At 41.5% G+C, this 17,323-nt stretch overlaps 1 protein-coding gene across 3 annotated transcripts in view; it reads right to left on the reverse strand.

The window, feature by feature from the left end:
• Window positions 1–17,323, reverse strand: part of SH3RF3 (SH3 domain containing ring finger 3) — a 376,320-nt gene that overhangs the window by 4,762 nt on the left and 354,235 nt on the right. For all 3 annotated transcript variants that reach the window (XM_074964345.1, XM_074964363.1, XM_074964354.1), the window contains exon 9: window positions 6,701–7,038. In XM_074964345.1, the coding sequence (XP_074820446.1) occupies window positions 6,701–7,038 (338 nt within the window). The remainder of the gene's footprint in view (window positions 1–6,700; window positions 7,039–17,323) is intronic.

Raw genomic sequence — 17,323 nt, forward strand, 5'->3', positions numbered from 1 at the left:
CAAGGTTCCCCATGACGTCGTAATGGTCCATCCAGGTTGCTCTTAGAGCTAAATCACCAGAGCATACAGTAGCTTCTAAATGTCTGTACTAATAACGGAGTCGCTTTTGTATGCGTTTGCAAATGAGCAATGTCCTGGATTTCTTTGGACAATTCACAAAGAATTTTTAATTTCACCTAAAATCATTTGCAGTTATTCCAGTGAGTATTAGCAGTAGTATGATAGTGCCTAGGGGCCCTGGACATAGCTCAGGGGCTCACTCTTTGGAGCACAGTCCAAACAAAGAGGTGGTCCTTGGCCCAGGGAGCCGGGGCTCCCCAGCCGTCCTCCAGTTGAGCTGGCAGGAGCTGCTTATGTTTCATCGGCAGTTTGTCAAGACCAATGTGTTTTTGTGAAACAGTTTGGTTTCAGCAAATTGGCATTTTCCAGTGAAAGCCAGTTTCATCAGAAAATTCCCAAGCCGATCTGTGTATAGGCCAGTGAACATGAGTCTAATACCTCGGGTGTTCCTACTCAGCATGTCATTTCAGCTGGCATTTAACGATCAGTAACTGTCTCGCTAGTTGCAAAGCAATGAATATGGTAAAGACAGTTAAAGAAAAGCCAATTGATTATTCAAAACATTTTCTGAAGATTACTATCTATTGCATTTGCTGCATGGTCATTCATTCCCAACTGATGCTTATAACCGTCAAGTATTTATTTAAAATGATGATCTGTCTTATAGTTAAATTAAATATGCACAGGAGAATCTCAAAGCACAACATTACCCTAAATTCACTGAATCGATTGCCAGTGGGTTGATACCACATCAAGGGCCTCTCTGAAACTGAATGACAGGAGTTAATTTTCTTTGCAACCACAGCTTGGCTGGCTGCTATGAAGCTACAGACTCAAACACGTGACAGTGAAATTGCTAGATCTGGCTAAAGGAACTGCTCACTGCAGCTGGGCCAAAGATCCTGTTACTCGTAAACATTTTTGGCCCCATTCAGAAGTGGGAGTTCTGCTCTAAAACCTGATTAGAAGTTTTTTATCTTGAAGTAGCAACACAGTCATGTAGAATATATATCCATGTCAAGAACCATCAAAAATCAATTAGTCATCTTTTCCCTTGGCCAGTACATCTAGCTGTCACTTTTTCCTGTGTGGAAAAGCAAATAAGAGAGGCTGAAGTGTGTGCTACAAGAAAACAGTCTATCCTACTGTCATTTGCAGAACCGCCACACTTATATTATGAGGCTTTGCCAATTACAGACATTATGCAAATGAATGCACACATTATCTCAGACACTCTGCTTCAATGTTGATTAATTAAATTATCAGACTGGAACAATTTTAGCGAAGACGATGCCAAACTTCAGCTCTCTGAACTCAGCTCAATTGAATCTACATTAACAGCATTTTTGCAGTTGTGTTCCAGATCTTGGAGTGCTTTATGGACACAAGGGATCAAGCCTCACAACAGCTCTGGGCAGCATTTTTAACCTCATTTCACAGATGAGGAAATTAAGGCACAGAGAAGTGACACAACTTGCCTTGGGTCACAGTGAAGGTTTACAACAGTTCTCGGAACAGAACCCCTGGTTTATAGCGTGGTATCTTAACGACAAGTCCATCCTTTTAAATACAGAATAGAATCTCACTGATGGCTGAGAGACCAATTGCTATTTACTAAATGTTTCAAATTAGCCAGAAAGATTATTAAACATATCAAAACCAATCTCTTTCCAATGTTGGCAATCCTGTATTTGTAACAGGTAGGGTTGCTACCCATCCGTTTTTCACCTGGACAGTCTGGATTTCAGCTTGTGTGTCCAGGTTCCATTTCACAAGCACTGGTGTCTGTTTTTTTTAATCTGGAGTGGGGAAGAGGTGGAGCAGGGGTGGGGCCTTGGGAGAAGAGGTGAAGAAGGGAGCAGGGCCTGGGGAAGAGGCAGAGAAGGGGGTAGAGTCTCGAGGGAAGAGGTGGAGCAGGGGTGGGACCTGTGGGAAGAGGCAGAACAGGGGTGGGGCCTTGGGGGAAGAGGCAGAGCAGGGGATGGGGGTTTTGGGGGTCTGGTTACTAGCCATTAAAAAGGTGACAATCCTAGTAACAAGGGATTCTTTAGAGGCTTTCTTTAAAGATTTAAAAAATAAATCCAGGCTACTGCATTACAAAATGTACTTTTTTCAATTATTTAACAACTGTAATTTAATTTTAATTAATCACGATACTTCACAGTAAACATATCAGCATATTGAACAAAAATAATGAAATCTCAGTAATAAAAGATCTCATTTTCAGATCTGCTGTGAAATCTTTGCAGCGACATGGGGTGAGCTGGCTATGTTTTTTTCCCTGAGATTCTTGGATTTGAAAGAAATCCACTCACAATAACGCTCACGAAGAAAGTGAGCGTTATTGAGGTTCCAATGTACAAACCAAAGAATCACATGGCGCTGCTGCCACGAAGGGGTTTCTAAAATCATAAATCATTCCAGTCAAAGCCTGCGATGCCTTGTTTTTCTCAGTAACCTAGTTTAAAATACACATGAGTCCTACTGTTTTAAGTCGCCTCCCACTCTTCCCCCCAGATTTGGCCCCCTCCTTACAGGGAAGCCTGGCATACTTCTATCCCTCTCTGCTTTTCTCCTCCCTCCTTCCTTCCTTTTTTCCCTGACCACTACTTGGCAATAGTAAGTTTTCTTTCATCTGTGCCACAGCCTTTCATCTTATGTGGCACTCAGAAGAACGTTGGAATCAGTCAGTGTCACACACTGCATTAAAAATTTCATAATTTAGACATGCAAACAGCCTTGTGTCTATCACAATTATCGGTAGGGCTGGAAGTACATTTATTATTAAGGTTGACCGACAGTTCCCATGATGAGATCTTGTGTTCAGCTGCTTGTAACTTGGCAAAACTTTAACCGTTTCAGCAGAAATGTTCCATGCGGGGGGAGGGGGTGTCTACCTCAGGCTCTTTATTATTATGTATTATTATTTTTAAAATTTCAGCCATAACAGTCATTTCTGAGAAGGAGGCTAGAGAAAAATCTGTCATTTTGCAATGTTAAAAATTGTTTTGGTAGTCTTTTCTCTGAGAAGCTTCTAGCACCTCCATGTTCTGGAGCAGGGACTTGAAATTTGGCAGAGTGTGATCTTTTTGTCAGCCCGGTGAGACTGGACTGGAGGCTAGAGTGCGGCAGACAAATTGTGACTGGGAGTTGTGGATGGGGGGACTGGAACTCTTCCTCGGGGGGATGGGGGTGGGGGAAACAGCCTGAGACTGGCATGGCCAGGACACCAGGACTGGGAGTTGGGGGAGACTGGGAACCTTGGTGGGAAGGAGGGAAAACACAGATCAGATGAGGCGCTGGACTGCGGTTGGAACTGTCTGGGCAAAGAGACTACTAGGACAAGGATCCAAGGAACAGGAGACTGGGAGAAGGAGCCAGGGAGCGTACTGGGAAAGGAGAGACTGTGGCTGGATGAGAAGCCCAGGGATGAAGACCGGGAACCGGCGGGGAAGGAATGTAATGATAATATTATTACCATACAATATCGTGTACTAAGACTTGAGAATGCAGTAAATGACGGTTTTACAGTTGATTGTGTCTGGGCACAATGCCAACCACTGAGGAGAGCATTCTCTCTCTCTCTCTCTGTCACATATACACACACTTAAATACTCTCATTTACACACCATAATCTTGTCAATGTTGCTGTATGTACATTTGTATTTTGCTGAAAGAGAAGGCAAATGAAAGTCCTTCTTTCATTTAGAGTGATCACAGTGAAATGACATGAGGAGCCTATTTAGCCTTAATGCTGTTAGACAGACCTTTGAATCTTACATCTGCTGTTCACTGTGAGTAGCTTGAGTGATGCCAATGGGACTTGCTCATGTGAGCAAGAGCTGCAGGATCAGGAACTCCCCCAGCTCTCCACAATCAGCACAGTGTGCTACAGCCCTAGCGTTCCTGTACCATGGGAAACTGACAGTAGCAGCACAGAGATGACAATATCTGGAACGCATGCAGCCTAAAATGGTGTTCAGCACAGCAACGCTTGCTAGTTAACCTATGCAACACAGTGACAATAGTAGCAGCTGTGAAGTTTCTCATCTCAGCTACTGGAAATGCTATATGCTTTCTGGCATACAGCAGCACAAGTAAAGTGGCATTAGGAAAAGACAGCGGGAAAATTGCTCCCCAGAATGCAGTAACAGATGATAAACCTCACAATCCTGGCAGATTGGTTTAAACACAGGTAAGCCAGGACAAATGTGCCTTCCTCTCCAGCCTAACCTCCCCCAAACCAAAACCAGGCTCTGGAAATACATAAACATAGCAAGTCAAAATTAAATTTCTTTCCCACTCTATCTGCCTATGCCAAGGGAATAGGACTATAAAATTAGCATGGTCTGTGATAAGGTAAACCTCACTTTCCTTCCTGATCTGCTGCAATTTCCGTGCACAAAGAACTGTAATGTAATGGAGCAGAATTCCTCTTTACTGTGTGAAAAACAAGCTGTCAGCAATTAGAATTCTTTGAGGCACCTCTGATATGGTGCAAATGTCGAATGCTTGGTTTTGTTCTCTAGTCTGCATGCAGTGAGTGCAGGAATTGTAAGCCAGTTTTAGTGGAAGAAGTACCCTGGCTTCATGCGCCCCATTTGGAATGTTGTAAATATTAAGGAATGTGCTACTCCTTCTAATCTTTCAGTGTACTGTCTCTATGTGCACAGATGGGCACTGGGAAATTAAAAGCCAAGTTTAGCTAAGTGTACAGAAATGTTTTGTAGCTTTTTTTCCTTTGTTTAAATTTCATCCAGCATCAAAATCTGTTTATCCAATCTTTATTTTGCATCCATGCAAATAAAGAATTGGTCCTCCTGTGGAGATGAAATACATCGCGATGCAAACAAGCAAAATATGGAGTTCAGAGATGCTGAGCACAAGCTCCTCCATTGCCAGATGTGAAATGTACAAGCGGTTTCAAAAATGTAATTTGTTAAAAAAAATAATTTAGTACTTCTGAGCAATTTGGTGATTTAATGACCACCAATGGATGTGGGATGAATTTATAAAAGACAAGTGTTTAAAGTATTTGTTCAGATTATTCCAGGACTAAGCATTATACTTCCTGGAGTGTGAAGGTAATTAATATTCCCCATTATAGGCATAAACAACCATATGATCAGTTAAGGAATGCAGATACACCAATGACATGGAAGTTAATTCATAAATCAATTAGAGAATCTTGACTGCTGTGTATAATTAAGATTATTTCAATTATAGCTTATTTTCAGACTTTAGATTCAGGAAATCAAAATGCTTAAAATCAGAATACTTTCTTTACCACTGCATATTGAAATTAGTAATATTTGTAACATTTTAAGCATCCTGTCTCTATAGATCCATTTGTTCTTAGTTTTAATAACACTGATCATACAGAACTCGTCCTATGGCCTTCTCATTCTACTGCTACCCCCTGTCACTGCAGGTATCATCGGTCACCTGTTTCACTGTCAGCGCCATCCCTAGGTGCAGTGTTAGACTGGGAAAATACGGGATATGCACCAGCATCTCAATCCCACCCTGAGGAATTCTCTGCAGCGTTGAAGTGGTGCTTTCAAAGCAGTGCAACAACAGTCAGCACAAGAGATGCTGGGGGATGCCTTTCTTGCTTCTCTCCTCATATTTGTTTCTGAGGCCTTGTCTATGTCAATGATGCACTGGTTTAATTCAAGGTGAGATTTTTGCTGTCCTTACTGAATTAAGCTCAGTTGATACATGTCAAATTAGGAGTGTCTACACAAGGTTTGGTTTTGCACCCCTTCAACTAAACCGGTTTTTAAACTAGTTTAACCTTAAAATCCATGTAACTTTGGAAACAGACATGGCCTGACATCTTTGCATGTCTCTCCATTTACTCTGTTCTCCCTTTTCTTGCCTGTCTTTTTTTTTTTTTTTTTTTGGTGTTGCCACCTTGCCCCCTCTCTCTGGGTTTGCAAAATCAGCAGCTTTATGGATAACAAGATGCAGAGCGGACTGCCAAACTCTAGAATCCTAGTCTTATTCTCTATGCTAGTTATCAACCACTTCTGGAATAAAAATACTTCAGGACAGCGTGTAATGGCTTAAGTGACAGTAATGACGTAAGTGACTATAAATTTTAAAAAGACCCTTGTTTGCTACTGCACGATAGGCCAGATATAATGGACAAACATACTTACAGGGATACACAGTATACCAAGTATTGCATGACAATCCTTTGTGATTATTAATATACAGTGATCACCGTTTAAAAGTGGCATTTGCCAACAGCTTCCACATACAGTGGTGTGAGATACCACAGCTTTCTCCTATACTTAGGATAGGAAATAACTGTGTGATGAGCACACTGTTTCTGTTGGCAAATGCTGACTTTTTAACGGTGAGCATTATAGCTGCCTTACACATGTTTTGGCTGGTTTTCTACATGCAGAGGGCCTGAATTTTCTAATTCTAATAAATAGCTGGACAATCTATAGCCTTAGATGGCTTAAAAAAAACGGGATGCGGGGGTGGGGGGCTGGCAGAACTGCAGTGATGCTCATGCAAGCCAAACTTTGCCTCTTTCCCACAAATATTCCTTTACGTGCAAGTGACAGGGCAGACTTAAATTATGAACACCCTTAGCTCATAGGCAAACTCTTCTCCATCAGCATACCTTTCCCGGTGCAATGGCTTGGGCTCTGGACGGATGGCTGCCATCGAAGAAGGTAGCTGCCTGGCAGGAGAAGGAATGGAAAAATTCAAATCCAAGGAGCCTGTTTTTCTGTGCAGTGGCTCCATCCCCATAGCTCCTTGCATTTCACTTTCAATTGGGCATGAACCTGCCCTGCCATGGCTGGAGAGTGAGGAGAGTTCAGGTCCCACCGCTCCCTGCAGAGCTCCCTCCACGGCTCCCTGTGGGTCCGGTGTTGGAGACACAGATGGAGGGGAGCGTGATTTCTTTTTTGTTGACGCGCCGGCTAAAAGTTTCAACAATCCGCTCTTCTTCTCTTTCTGAAAGGAAATCAACATGAAGCACGTGAATGAGCAGCTCCCGGGCTCTTATTAAGGACTGTAAATAAACAGCACCATTCTAATTGTTTCACATCGGAAAAAAACTCACAATTCTGTATAATAAAATCTATCTAAAAATGTGTCTCTATGTAGGGGAAACCAGGTAAAATGTGCTCCTTTGCTAACAAAGATTCTACCAAAGTACCAAATTGCTTTGCTTGGTCAGCAGACTAAGCAGGGAACGGACCAACAGGTGCCATTGTGCTAATGGATAATTAAATAACTTAAGGAAATGCAGCAGTTTCAGTGTGACACCAGGACTTTAAAGGTACGAACATCTCATCCGGAATATAAAATAAATAATCAGCCTGCCAACAAAGCTGGTATTCAGCGAGAGGAAGAAAATCCTTTTGTATGTATTCATAGCACATATTTCAGAGTAGCAGCTGTGTTAGTCTGTATCCGTAAAAAGAAAAGGAGTACTTGTGGCACCTTAGAGATGAACAAATTTATTAGAGCATAAGCTTTCGTGAGCTACAGCTCACTTCATCGGATGCATACAGTGGAAAATACAGTGGGGAGATTTATATACACAGAGAACATGAAACAATGGGTGTTACCATACACACTGTAACGAGAGTGATCAGGTAAGGTGAGCTATTACCAGCAGGAGAGCAGGTGGGGGGGGACACACCTTTTGTAGCACATAGCGAACCAGTTATGCATTCACTATACTTCTACATCAGTGAGTTACTGACCAAGTTTTAATTTCTACCCATACTGTTTGCCAGTTATCCAATCATTCTAATTCTCTTCACTCAATGTTGTATCTCTTTTTGCCAGATCATCTTCATCGCCCGCATCCCACATGGCTTAAAAGCCACTGGATATGGTGGAAGCAACTGCAAACTCCCGCCCTGAGGGCTGATGGTCCCTTTTCCCTTCTACCTAAAGAATGCCACAGTGGGACCTGCTCAGAGGGTGAAATTAACCTTTTTGTGGAGAGTCTGTGCAAAAGCCTCTGTGCTGTAAAGTCTCCTAATCCCCCTACTGCATACAGGAGGAGAGAGGGGGACGCACAGGTGAAGCAGGCAGGAGGAACCTCTGCTGGCCTGAAGAGACAACACAAGAGGATAGTGTTGGGGCAGGCCATAGATTTGCTATTAAAGGAGATCCAAAGGCCAGGAATGCTCCCATGGGCTGCTTCCCACAAATAGCCAGCATCCTCCTGTCAGAGGATGGAGTCTATCTACCTAGCCCTTGCTTAGTTCTCTGCTTAAAGCCATCTAATTGGGCTTTGTGCAGCTGGTGGGGGATAGGGTGAACTTCACCAACAGTGAACGTCTATAGTATGAAACTTGCCGTATACAGAAACACAATGGGAAACCCAAAATTGTTTGAACTGTTTGAAATTTGGTAGCAAAAAAGATCAGTGTAAGAGAATCTCACTATATTTCATCTATGAAAACACAAGGAATGTGAATAAATGCAAAGCTTCTTTTATGAAAGAGCAGTATGTTTGTTGGACCACACCTTCCTAGTCAATACTCAGGTAAATCTTGCATTGGCTACAATAAGAAATTTCCGTCAATAAGGACAGAGTCAGAACAGAGCATCTCGTGCTCCCCTTGCCCTCCCCTCCTCTGCCCCACCCGGCTTCAAAGAGTAGAAAGGAGCTTAAACCTACTGGTCTGAGCCAGTGGAAGCAAGAGAGGAAGGAGAGCTGACTCTGCAGCATGCTTCCTGCTCCCCCCAGACCCTGAGGAAGCCCCTCCTCAAGAGCTTCACAAGGATACAGATTTGCAAGCACAGAGAGGGTGGGACTGATGCTAAATGTTTCTTCCCATACCCCAGGGCAAAATGGAACAAGCTAGCACATAGAGAGAGAACACCACTCCACATCCCCAGAGGCAGTCCCTAGGCAGTGGCAGCCCAGGTCATATAGGACCCATGAGGCAAGGAGCAATGCGGAGCCATAGGGCTTCTATGTACATGGCTCATGCTTCTGGAGATCCTTGAGATTTGCGACTGGAGTCCTGTCCACTTTTTCTGGGGGGTCAAACCCTGCCCCCAGTGGAAGAATTCCTGGAAAACTGTGAGTCAGAACTCACCCTAGCTGGTGACTATCCCACACTGGGGAGCATGAGGCCCTGAGTAAGGATTTCAGGCCTTGGCTTATAACAGGGAATACTAGCCATTATGGGATTACTTTTTAGGCCTAATAAATACACCACTTCCACACTGAAAGTTACAAAATTAACAACAGTGAGTTTAAAATACAGATCATGTATGAAATTTCACTTTCACAGTAAACCACTATTCTGATATAGGCATAGGTGCTGGAACTAGGGGTGCTGGGGGTGCGTCTGCACCCCCTGGCTTGAAGTGGTTTCCATCATATACAGGGTTTACAGTTTGGGTCAAAGGCTCTCAGCACCCCCACTATACAAATTGTTCCAGCATCCGGATATAGGTGGCTAGAAATATCATAATGGCATCTTTTTAATTGGGAAAAACAGATTTCTGGAGTCTTTGCCATAGAACCATATCTTGCACTTCTGAAAAATCATCTGGAAAAATTCTAGCACGCACTTACCTTAAGCACATGCACATTCAGAACATTAGCTCCTTCCGCTAAAAAGTTTTGTGGGGGAAAAGACCGCATGTCACAATAAGCCATATACTGGAACACTGGGTACAACCTTAACTATACATGCAACCAGTGCCTCCATAATGCAGTGCACTAATAAACAGTCATTTTCCATTTTTTTAACTATACAACCATGCTATTGCAAGAAGTCTGTTCATTTATTTGTTATTGTATATGAAGTTCAAACTATTGCCTAACATTATATTCAGCGATTCAGGGACATGAAATTTAGGTGTATTTAGTCATTTATTCTATAATAGAATCTCTGGAGGGAAAAAAACAGAGTAACTGCAGTACATGCAGAACAGAAAGCGTCTATCTTCCAGCATGAACATTATTTGGAAACACGAGACAGCATTTTTTTATTCTCTGTAGACACAATGTCTTGTACAAGATTTAAAGTGATGCGCTGTTACATACTGATTACTGAATTCATTTGTCAAAGAAGCTTTAAAGACGGAGAGGGGGAAATACAATGAAATAAATATAAACATTTAGTACACAGATTGAATTTACTATAATTCGCCTATAGTATCTAATGTCTCTCCTCCTGAAGGTCTCTGATGTGCTCTCTTACGCCATGGCAGAACAATAAGAGAACAGAGATGCCAATGTATCACAACATGGGAGAGCAAAAGCAACAATGCAAAGTGTAGCTCTTACATGGTGCCTCTGGGATGCTGGCTATTGGTTTTGTGAGCAAGGGGACTGAACTCAACCCCAAGAGATAAACATCCCCCGAACTTTGAAGAGGTTCAGATCAAACATTAAGGGCCTAATCATGTCAAGGTGCTGCAGATCCCAGTAAAAGCAATGGAGTTTGAGGGCGCTCAGCACCGCACAGGATTAGATCATAAATATTAAATTAATTCACTTGGAAATGTCAGAAAATAAAAAAGCAATTATCTGCTAAACAACTACTCTATGGTCTAACCAACCACCGTGGGAACCTCTGGCAGTAACTCACTAAAAACACCAGAAAATAACTGTGTTTATCTAAATCTGTAATGATAAGAAATTGCCATCCTCATAATAATAAGTTCAGTGATTCTTCATGAAGTCAGATACCTTCCCCTTCCCTATAGATCACTGACACAATATACTTTAATGATGCTAGCATACCGTCTCAATATGCATGTTTCACACAGTACAATATCTACTCAGTGGCTCCAAAGGAACAGTTACAGTGCATCGGTGAGTGCTTTGGGAGCCTTTAATTGGAAGATTTACACGTGCCGAATAACTATATGAACAGCAATTAAATTCTCCCCAAGTATTTCCCAGAGCCCCAGTGCTTGGGGCTTCAGCCCTGTGGGAGGCACCAGGGCTTGGGGCTTCTGCCCTGTGGGATGCGCTGGGGCTCTGGGCTTCAGCGGGTTTGAAACTATTTACCAGAGCTCTGCTCTGGAGGGCTCTGGATGAATTTAAGCCATGCCTATGTGGCAGCTGCTTTTCTAATTTAAATAACTTGGCAAATTACATTTTCAAAAAATTCTACATTATACACTAGTATCAGAGGGATAGCCATGTTAGTCTGTATCCACAAAAACAATGAGGAGTCTGGTGGCACCTTAAAGCTTTTGCCCAAATAAATCTGTTAGTCTTTAAGGTGCCACCGCACTCCTTGTTGTTTACATTATAGACTATTGGTTTCCCAAAATGTATTTGACTATTAAAGCTATTTTTCAGTTAGAGAGCACAAAAGGGAAATATATTTATGCCATTCTGTAAATTAAAAAGTGATTGAGACTGAGATTTTTAAATTTTGTTTACAAGACAAACTTCACCCCTGCAAAGCTTGCCATGAATTTCTACAGCCAAGCTGTACAATCCCTGATAATAGGGAGGTGGAATGAAAATGATGATGCAGTGTTAAGAGTGGTAACACAATAGCAGAATCACATAGAAGCGATTTTAAAAAAAAATTCTTTATTTCTAACCTGATAAGCATTTTTATAAACTTTTTAGACTAAACGCTGGGGTTGGGAAAATTAAGAGACAACATGGGTTAATGGACCGAGCATAGGACTGGTAGCCAGGAACTTGAAACTGCTCATCACATTTCCACCACGGACTCACTGTGAGGCCTTGCACAAGACACTTACAGGTGAACTGTATAGCAGCCCTGCCCATTGGTACTATGGTTACATTACAATATTGGTGTTATAGGTTTGGACGTTTCCAAATAAGACTTTTTAATTCAACATTTTCTCCTATTTAACTAGGTCCTGTGAGTGCTGCATATCTGCTCTCAGCCTCCTATCACATCACCTTCCAGGTCCTCCAGAGATGTTGTCAAAGCTCTCTGACAGAATGCAGGTGCTCAGGTTCTGATATTCCTGACATTTCTAATTTAAAAAGCAGACAGAATTGTTTTGAACCTTCTGTGCTTGGCAGCTCACTGTAAAACTCTCTGTGCTTGCTTCCCCATCTGTAGAAGGGGAACAAGTAAAATCTACCTACCTCACAAGGGGGCTGTGAGAGTTAATTAATGTTTTCCAAGCAGAACATTTCTTTAAGAGTGGCCAGCTTCTTCCTTGGATTTTTAGAAGCACAGAAATGCTGTGCTCTTTAGCAATTCTGCCTTCCAAAATGGAATCTCAGTAATGATTCATTTTAAGCGTCCAATTATTATGAATTTATTTAAAATTTGGTGTAACAGCAGCCATCATTCATCAGGAATTAATTTAATATTTATAGCTGTCCCGGGCAGTTCTTTCTACAGCAGTTTCACTATAATTCAGCTAAGCATTAATTAATGAACATAAAATGTTATAAAAAAGTGTATGCAAATTAGTTACAGGACCCAGTAAGTTCTGGAGGTAGAGGAGAAGTTTTTGGAGGACATAACTGAGGCCTTTCTGGAATAAAAGGTTTTGAATGTATTTTCCTCTTGCCTTTGCAGAACGTTAGGTTTCCTTCCTCCAGCAATGGAAGGGAATGCAGATTCCTGGGTAACATTGTTTTGTCAGAGGTCTTTAATCCACTATAACAGTGTTTCCCAAACTTGGGACGCCGCTTGTGCAGGGAAAGCCCCTGGCGGGCCAGGCCGGTTTGTTTACCTGCTGCGTCCGCAGGTTCGGCCGATCGCGGCTCCCACTGGCCGCGGTTCGCTGGTCCAGGCCAACAGGGGCTGCAGGAAGCGGTGAGGGCCGAAGGACGTACTGGCTGCCGCTTCCTGCAGCCCCTATTGGCTGGGCACAGCGAACCACTGCCACTGGGAGCCGCAATAGGCCGAATCTGCGGACGCGGCAGGTAAACAAATCGGCCCGGCCCACCAGGGGCTTTCCCTGCACAAGCGGCGGAACAAGTTTGGGAACCACTGCTCTATAACAAGTTTGGAAAGTATTTAGCTTTCTTGGTCTAGTGATCAAATTTCCATTTGACAATGAATTATGTTTGACACTGTCAGCTTCCTGGATCTGCCATGTTGATGGACCCATTGTACAGTCAATACCTGACTGTTGGTTGCCGTCAACATCTTTAAATAGCGCCTAATGTGTGGTTTGGTTTTTGATTATATGTTCAGTCTGCACATGCACAGTGTTAATTTGAGAAGGGTTAATCCTTTATCAAATGAGTAAAATTAGCCCTTGCCAATACATTTTAGTGTAGTTATAGTTAATAAACCAGTGACTGTAAAAGTGGAGCCGATCTGCATCCATTGCCTGTATTCAGAGTCATAATTCCTGACTTCAGTGACAAAACCAATAACTCGATTGTGCTCCTACCCCTGTGCACGGAGGGGTGTCTGTGGAAATCAGTCCCTGGCAGCACATTAGCGGGAGGTGTGACAGCATGGTGGCCCTGGACCCACACATGCGGGGAGGCCGATGTGAGGACATGCATTGCTTCCCCCACGTACGTAAATAAATCACTATGGTGAATGTGCTGAAACGTTAGTACAGCCTGAGTTTAAAATAGATCATTATCTTAAAATAACATATCAAAATATTTAAACGCTGGAATTTTCTGCTTCACAGTAAGTTGTAGGTGCCCCTTGACACCTCAATAACACTCTCATCTTGGGCTTATAAACAGCTCTTCTTTCAGCCTGAGAGGGTTTTTCTGAGCCGAGGATATAACTATTTAGATAACTGAAGGGTTTTTCCAGTTTACAAGGTAATAATCAGATTACAGTCTAAATAAACACTGAGACCAAGGTGTTTTAGAGAGAAAATATGTATTTGTCATACTAACTCAACTCTCTTTTTCTGCATCCACCCTAAGAAACAGAAACTTTCATTTTACCTTTCTCACTCTAAAGCTCCCAATACTGAACTTCCTACCAATACAGTCTCATTAAATAAATGAGGAAACTTTATTGCAGTTGATAGAAAAATGGGATCCAGCCAATTAAATTAGGTATTTTTCATGTAACACCCGCTACATCAGTAGATAAGAAAGCCAGAGGGAAAAAGTCTTAAAAAAAATGGTTTCAATGCTATCCATCTGGGAGGTCAGTAACAAGCAGGGAGCACTTCCTCAGGTCAGTAGCTGTAAACCGCCACTTCCACTGCTTATTTAACCTTGGTCAGTCCTTGCTGCAGTCAATTTATATCACAGTTTTGGATGCTATACATTCCTTCTACTATTCCAAATCAGCTTTTGATGATGGAAGGGTAGGATACAATATGTGATTCTCGGATTATGTCCTCTAAAGAAATTGTTAATTCAGATATAAGAGATATGAAGGAATTTTCAAACTTGGATCACGGAAGATTTTAATTACTGGAATTGAGATTGTGATAATTACCTAACCTCAGTAGAATAGTATGGTAGAGAAGGGTCCAAATGAGAACACTGGATCTAAAATTCCTCAGAATTTAGATCTGAACCTTCCATCTTGAATTTGTGTTTAGTTTTGATAAAGCAGGACTGCTACATGATTTGCTGAATAAGATCCAATGGTCATCACTAAAAAGGTCAGTATTTATCAACAGATAATAACACACAGTGATTAAGTAGTTATTTCTGGTTCTAGGTAGAGGCTAATTCCGTGTTATCTCATATTGTGTGGAAATTCATGGCAAATATTCACCTTTTAATGGAGACCAATGCATATGGTCAATGGTCTGTAATTTATAATGAGATGACATGAGTCAAATGCTGAGGAGCATGTAGGACTTAATCATAATATCATTAGCTTTCAAATATCACGAGGATTGCAACACAACTGAGTTATGATTTATGACCATTTTAAATAATTCTTTAATTTAATATGTGATGAAAAGTAAAACAATGTTTTTGAAGCATTTGGAAAAACTACAGATAAATCCCTGTCAATTAGATCTGGTCAGAACATTTCAAATGAAACTTTCAAGTGAAAGTAAAGTTTAGAAAGGGAAAGAAGCTGTAATAATTCAGGTGCCAATTCCACAAAGCACTTAAGCATTGACTTCAGTGGGACTTAAGCATGTCCTTAAAGTTAAGCATATGCTTAAGTACTTTGCTGAACTGGGCCTGAGGCAGGACTCTATAAAGTGATAAAGAGAGGCTATTAAAATATATTTAAATATTCAAATCAGGTAAAAGTTATATCTTTAAAAATAAATGGAACCAAATTAACAAGCTTATTAGCAAGGAAAGAAAAACTAGATGTTGAAGTACAGAGTATTAACTATTAACAGGGTTCTTCAAATATGCTGCATTTGCAAGAAAAGAAAATTGGTTCACTAAAATATAATGAATTGAAGAGAGAGGTTAAATTATAACAGATTTGTTACACTGGTATTTCTCTCTCTCTTTTTTTCTTTTTAAACAGAGGAGGAAGTTTATGGAAAGATGCCTGTCCTATCTCATCGTATTTCCTGGTCTTGTACAGAGGGTTACAGCTGATAGTGTACAGCGGATATGATTATCAAAAGAATGGGAACTTTAAAAATAGACAATGTACCATATGCCCAGACAAAAACTTTCAGTGCCAGTACTTGGTGGGAAAGGCTAAAACAGTCAGCCTTATTTGTTACTGGAAAATTGAAAACGTCTCAATAACCCGATAAAATTATCCAAAACTGCACCCTGCTAAAGTGGAATGACCCAAAAGAGACAGTGGGTAAGATCCCATTACCACTGAAGTCAATGACAAAACTTCCATTGATTTCAATGGGGCCAGGGTTTCACTCAGTGTCTCTAGTGGCTAATGCCTGCATTGAAGAGTTTAGACTAGTGGGTAGCCATTGCTACCACTCTCGCAATGTATTTCTGGGAATTAGCAAGAAGACGGTCACACTGCTGTTGCGATATCATAGCATTAAAGTCAAGGGGCAGAATGAGAGTTGCCCCATGGCTTTTAAAAAAGTTTTAATACTTGACCTGACCAGAGTCCTGAGAGCATAAAAGGTCTGTCATTTCAGTGCCGTTAGATCTCCTCTTAAGTTGTGCAGGCTCCACAGTTTGAAACCTCAGGTTCTTAAAAGCTGTTATTAGGGTGTTACATGTCAAAATATCCAAATAGTTTTTTCACAGCAATAACTTATTTTCAAGTAAGACAAGCAGGGTGATATTTTATTAGCAGTGAGAAGAGAAATATGCACTTGTTCAACCATCCAGCTTCTGTTCTAGGAGTAAAGGGAAGCTCAGCTTCACACAGTCTGAGATTTTAGGGAATCAAAAGTGCTCTGAATCAATGAATATTTCAGGCCTCAGTGCTTCTGAAGGCACAGCCCAGGGACAGAAGTATTGTCCGTAGCATTGAGGTTTAGTCAATAATTATTGTGCATAAAATCTGTGCTCAGAACAACTGAGGATTCTGCAATCCCTGTTTTTGCTGCAGGCCTCTTGGATACTAATATGGTCCTATGTAAATTACTCCTAGGACACTGAAATGCTTTAAATTCTTTTAATAGTTGGAGGGATCAGTTTACCCTCTTACTCTAAAAAGAATGAAAGATTCCCAGCATCCTTTTAAAAGACTGATTTTTGGTTTCCACAATAAGTGGCCACTAGTTTCTTGTCTGAGAGAGGGAGCTGCAGATATGTGAATAGGTTAACTTGTTTGATACAGTGACCAACATCTCATTTCCATCCAGATGTCATGACTCTCCTTGAACTGTAATTAATAAGATGCTCAGATTTGCAAAAGTCAACAAGGCTTAATAGAAGCTGCTTAAGCCTTTGAAAGATTTGTAATAGGTGTATCCATTCTGGCAGAAAGGATAGCTGATAAAATGGATTTCATTTCACCTCTGCTACCACTACTTTTACATAAGAGTTTAAAAGAAAAACTCAGTAACACCTCTTTCTGGTTCAGGCCCCTGCAGGGGAATAATTACCTTAAATTCAGAGTTGAGCATGAGGTACCAAAAATGAAATTTCTCATACTACTACTAGGCCAAAATGCACCATCTATGGTTAGATGAGTGGTGAGCCAATACTATTGCTTTTCTGATCCCTTTCTATTAGACTGTTCATTTTATTGTGCTATCCTCTCATTACACCTTCACCCCATTTGTCTGTTCTATCCTCCTGTTGCATCCTGCCATATAGGGCTTGTCTCCACTTACCGGGGGATCACTGCATGGCGATCGATCCCCTGGAGGTCAGTTTAGTGGGTCCAGTGAAGACCCGCTAAATCGACCACTGATCACTGTCCTGTCGACTCTGGTACTCCACCGGAACGAGAAGCATAAGGTA

This window comes from Natator depressus, chromosome 1 (genome assembly GCF_965152275.1).
Source record: "Natator depressus isolate rNatDep1 chromosome 1, rNatDep2.hap1, whole genome shotgun sequence".
NCBI classification, from domain to species: Eukaryota; Metazoa; Chordata; order Testudines; family Cheloniidae; genus Natator; species Natator depressus.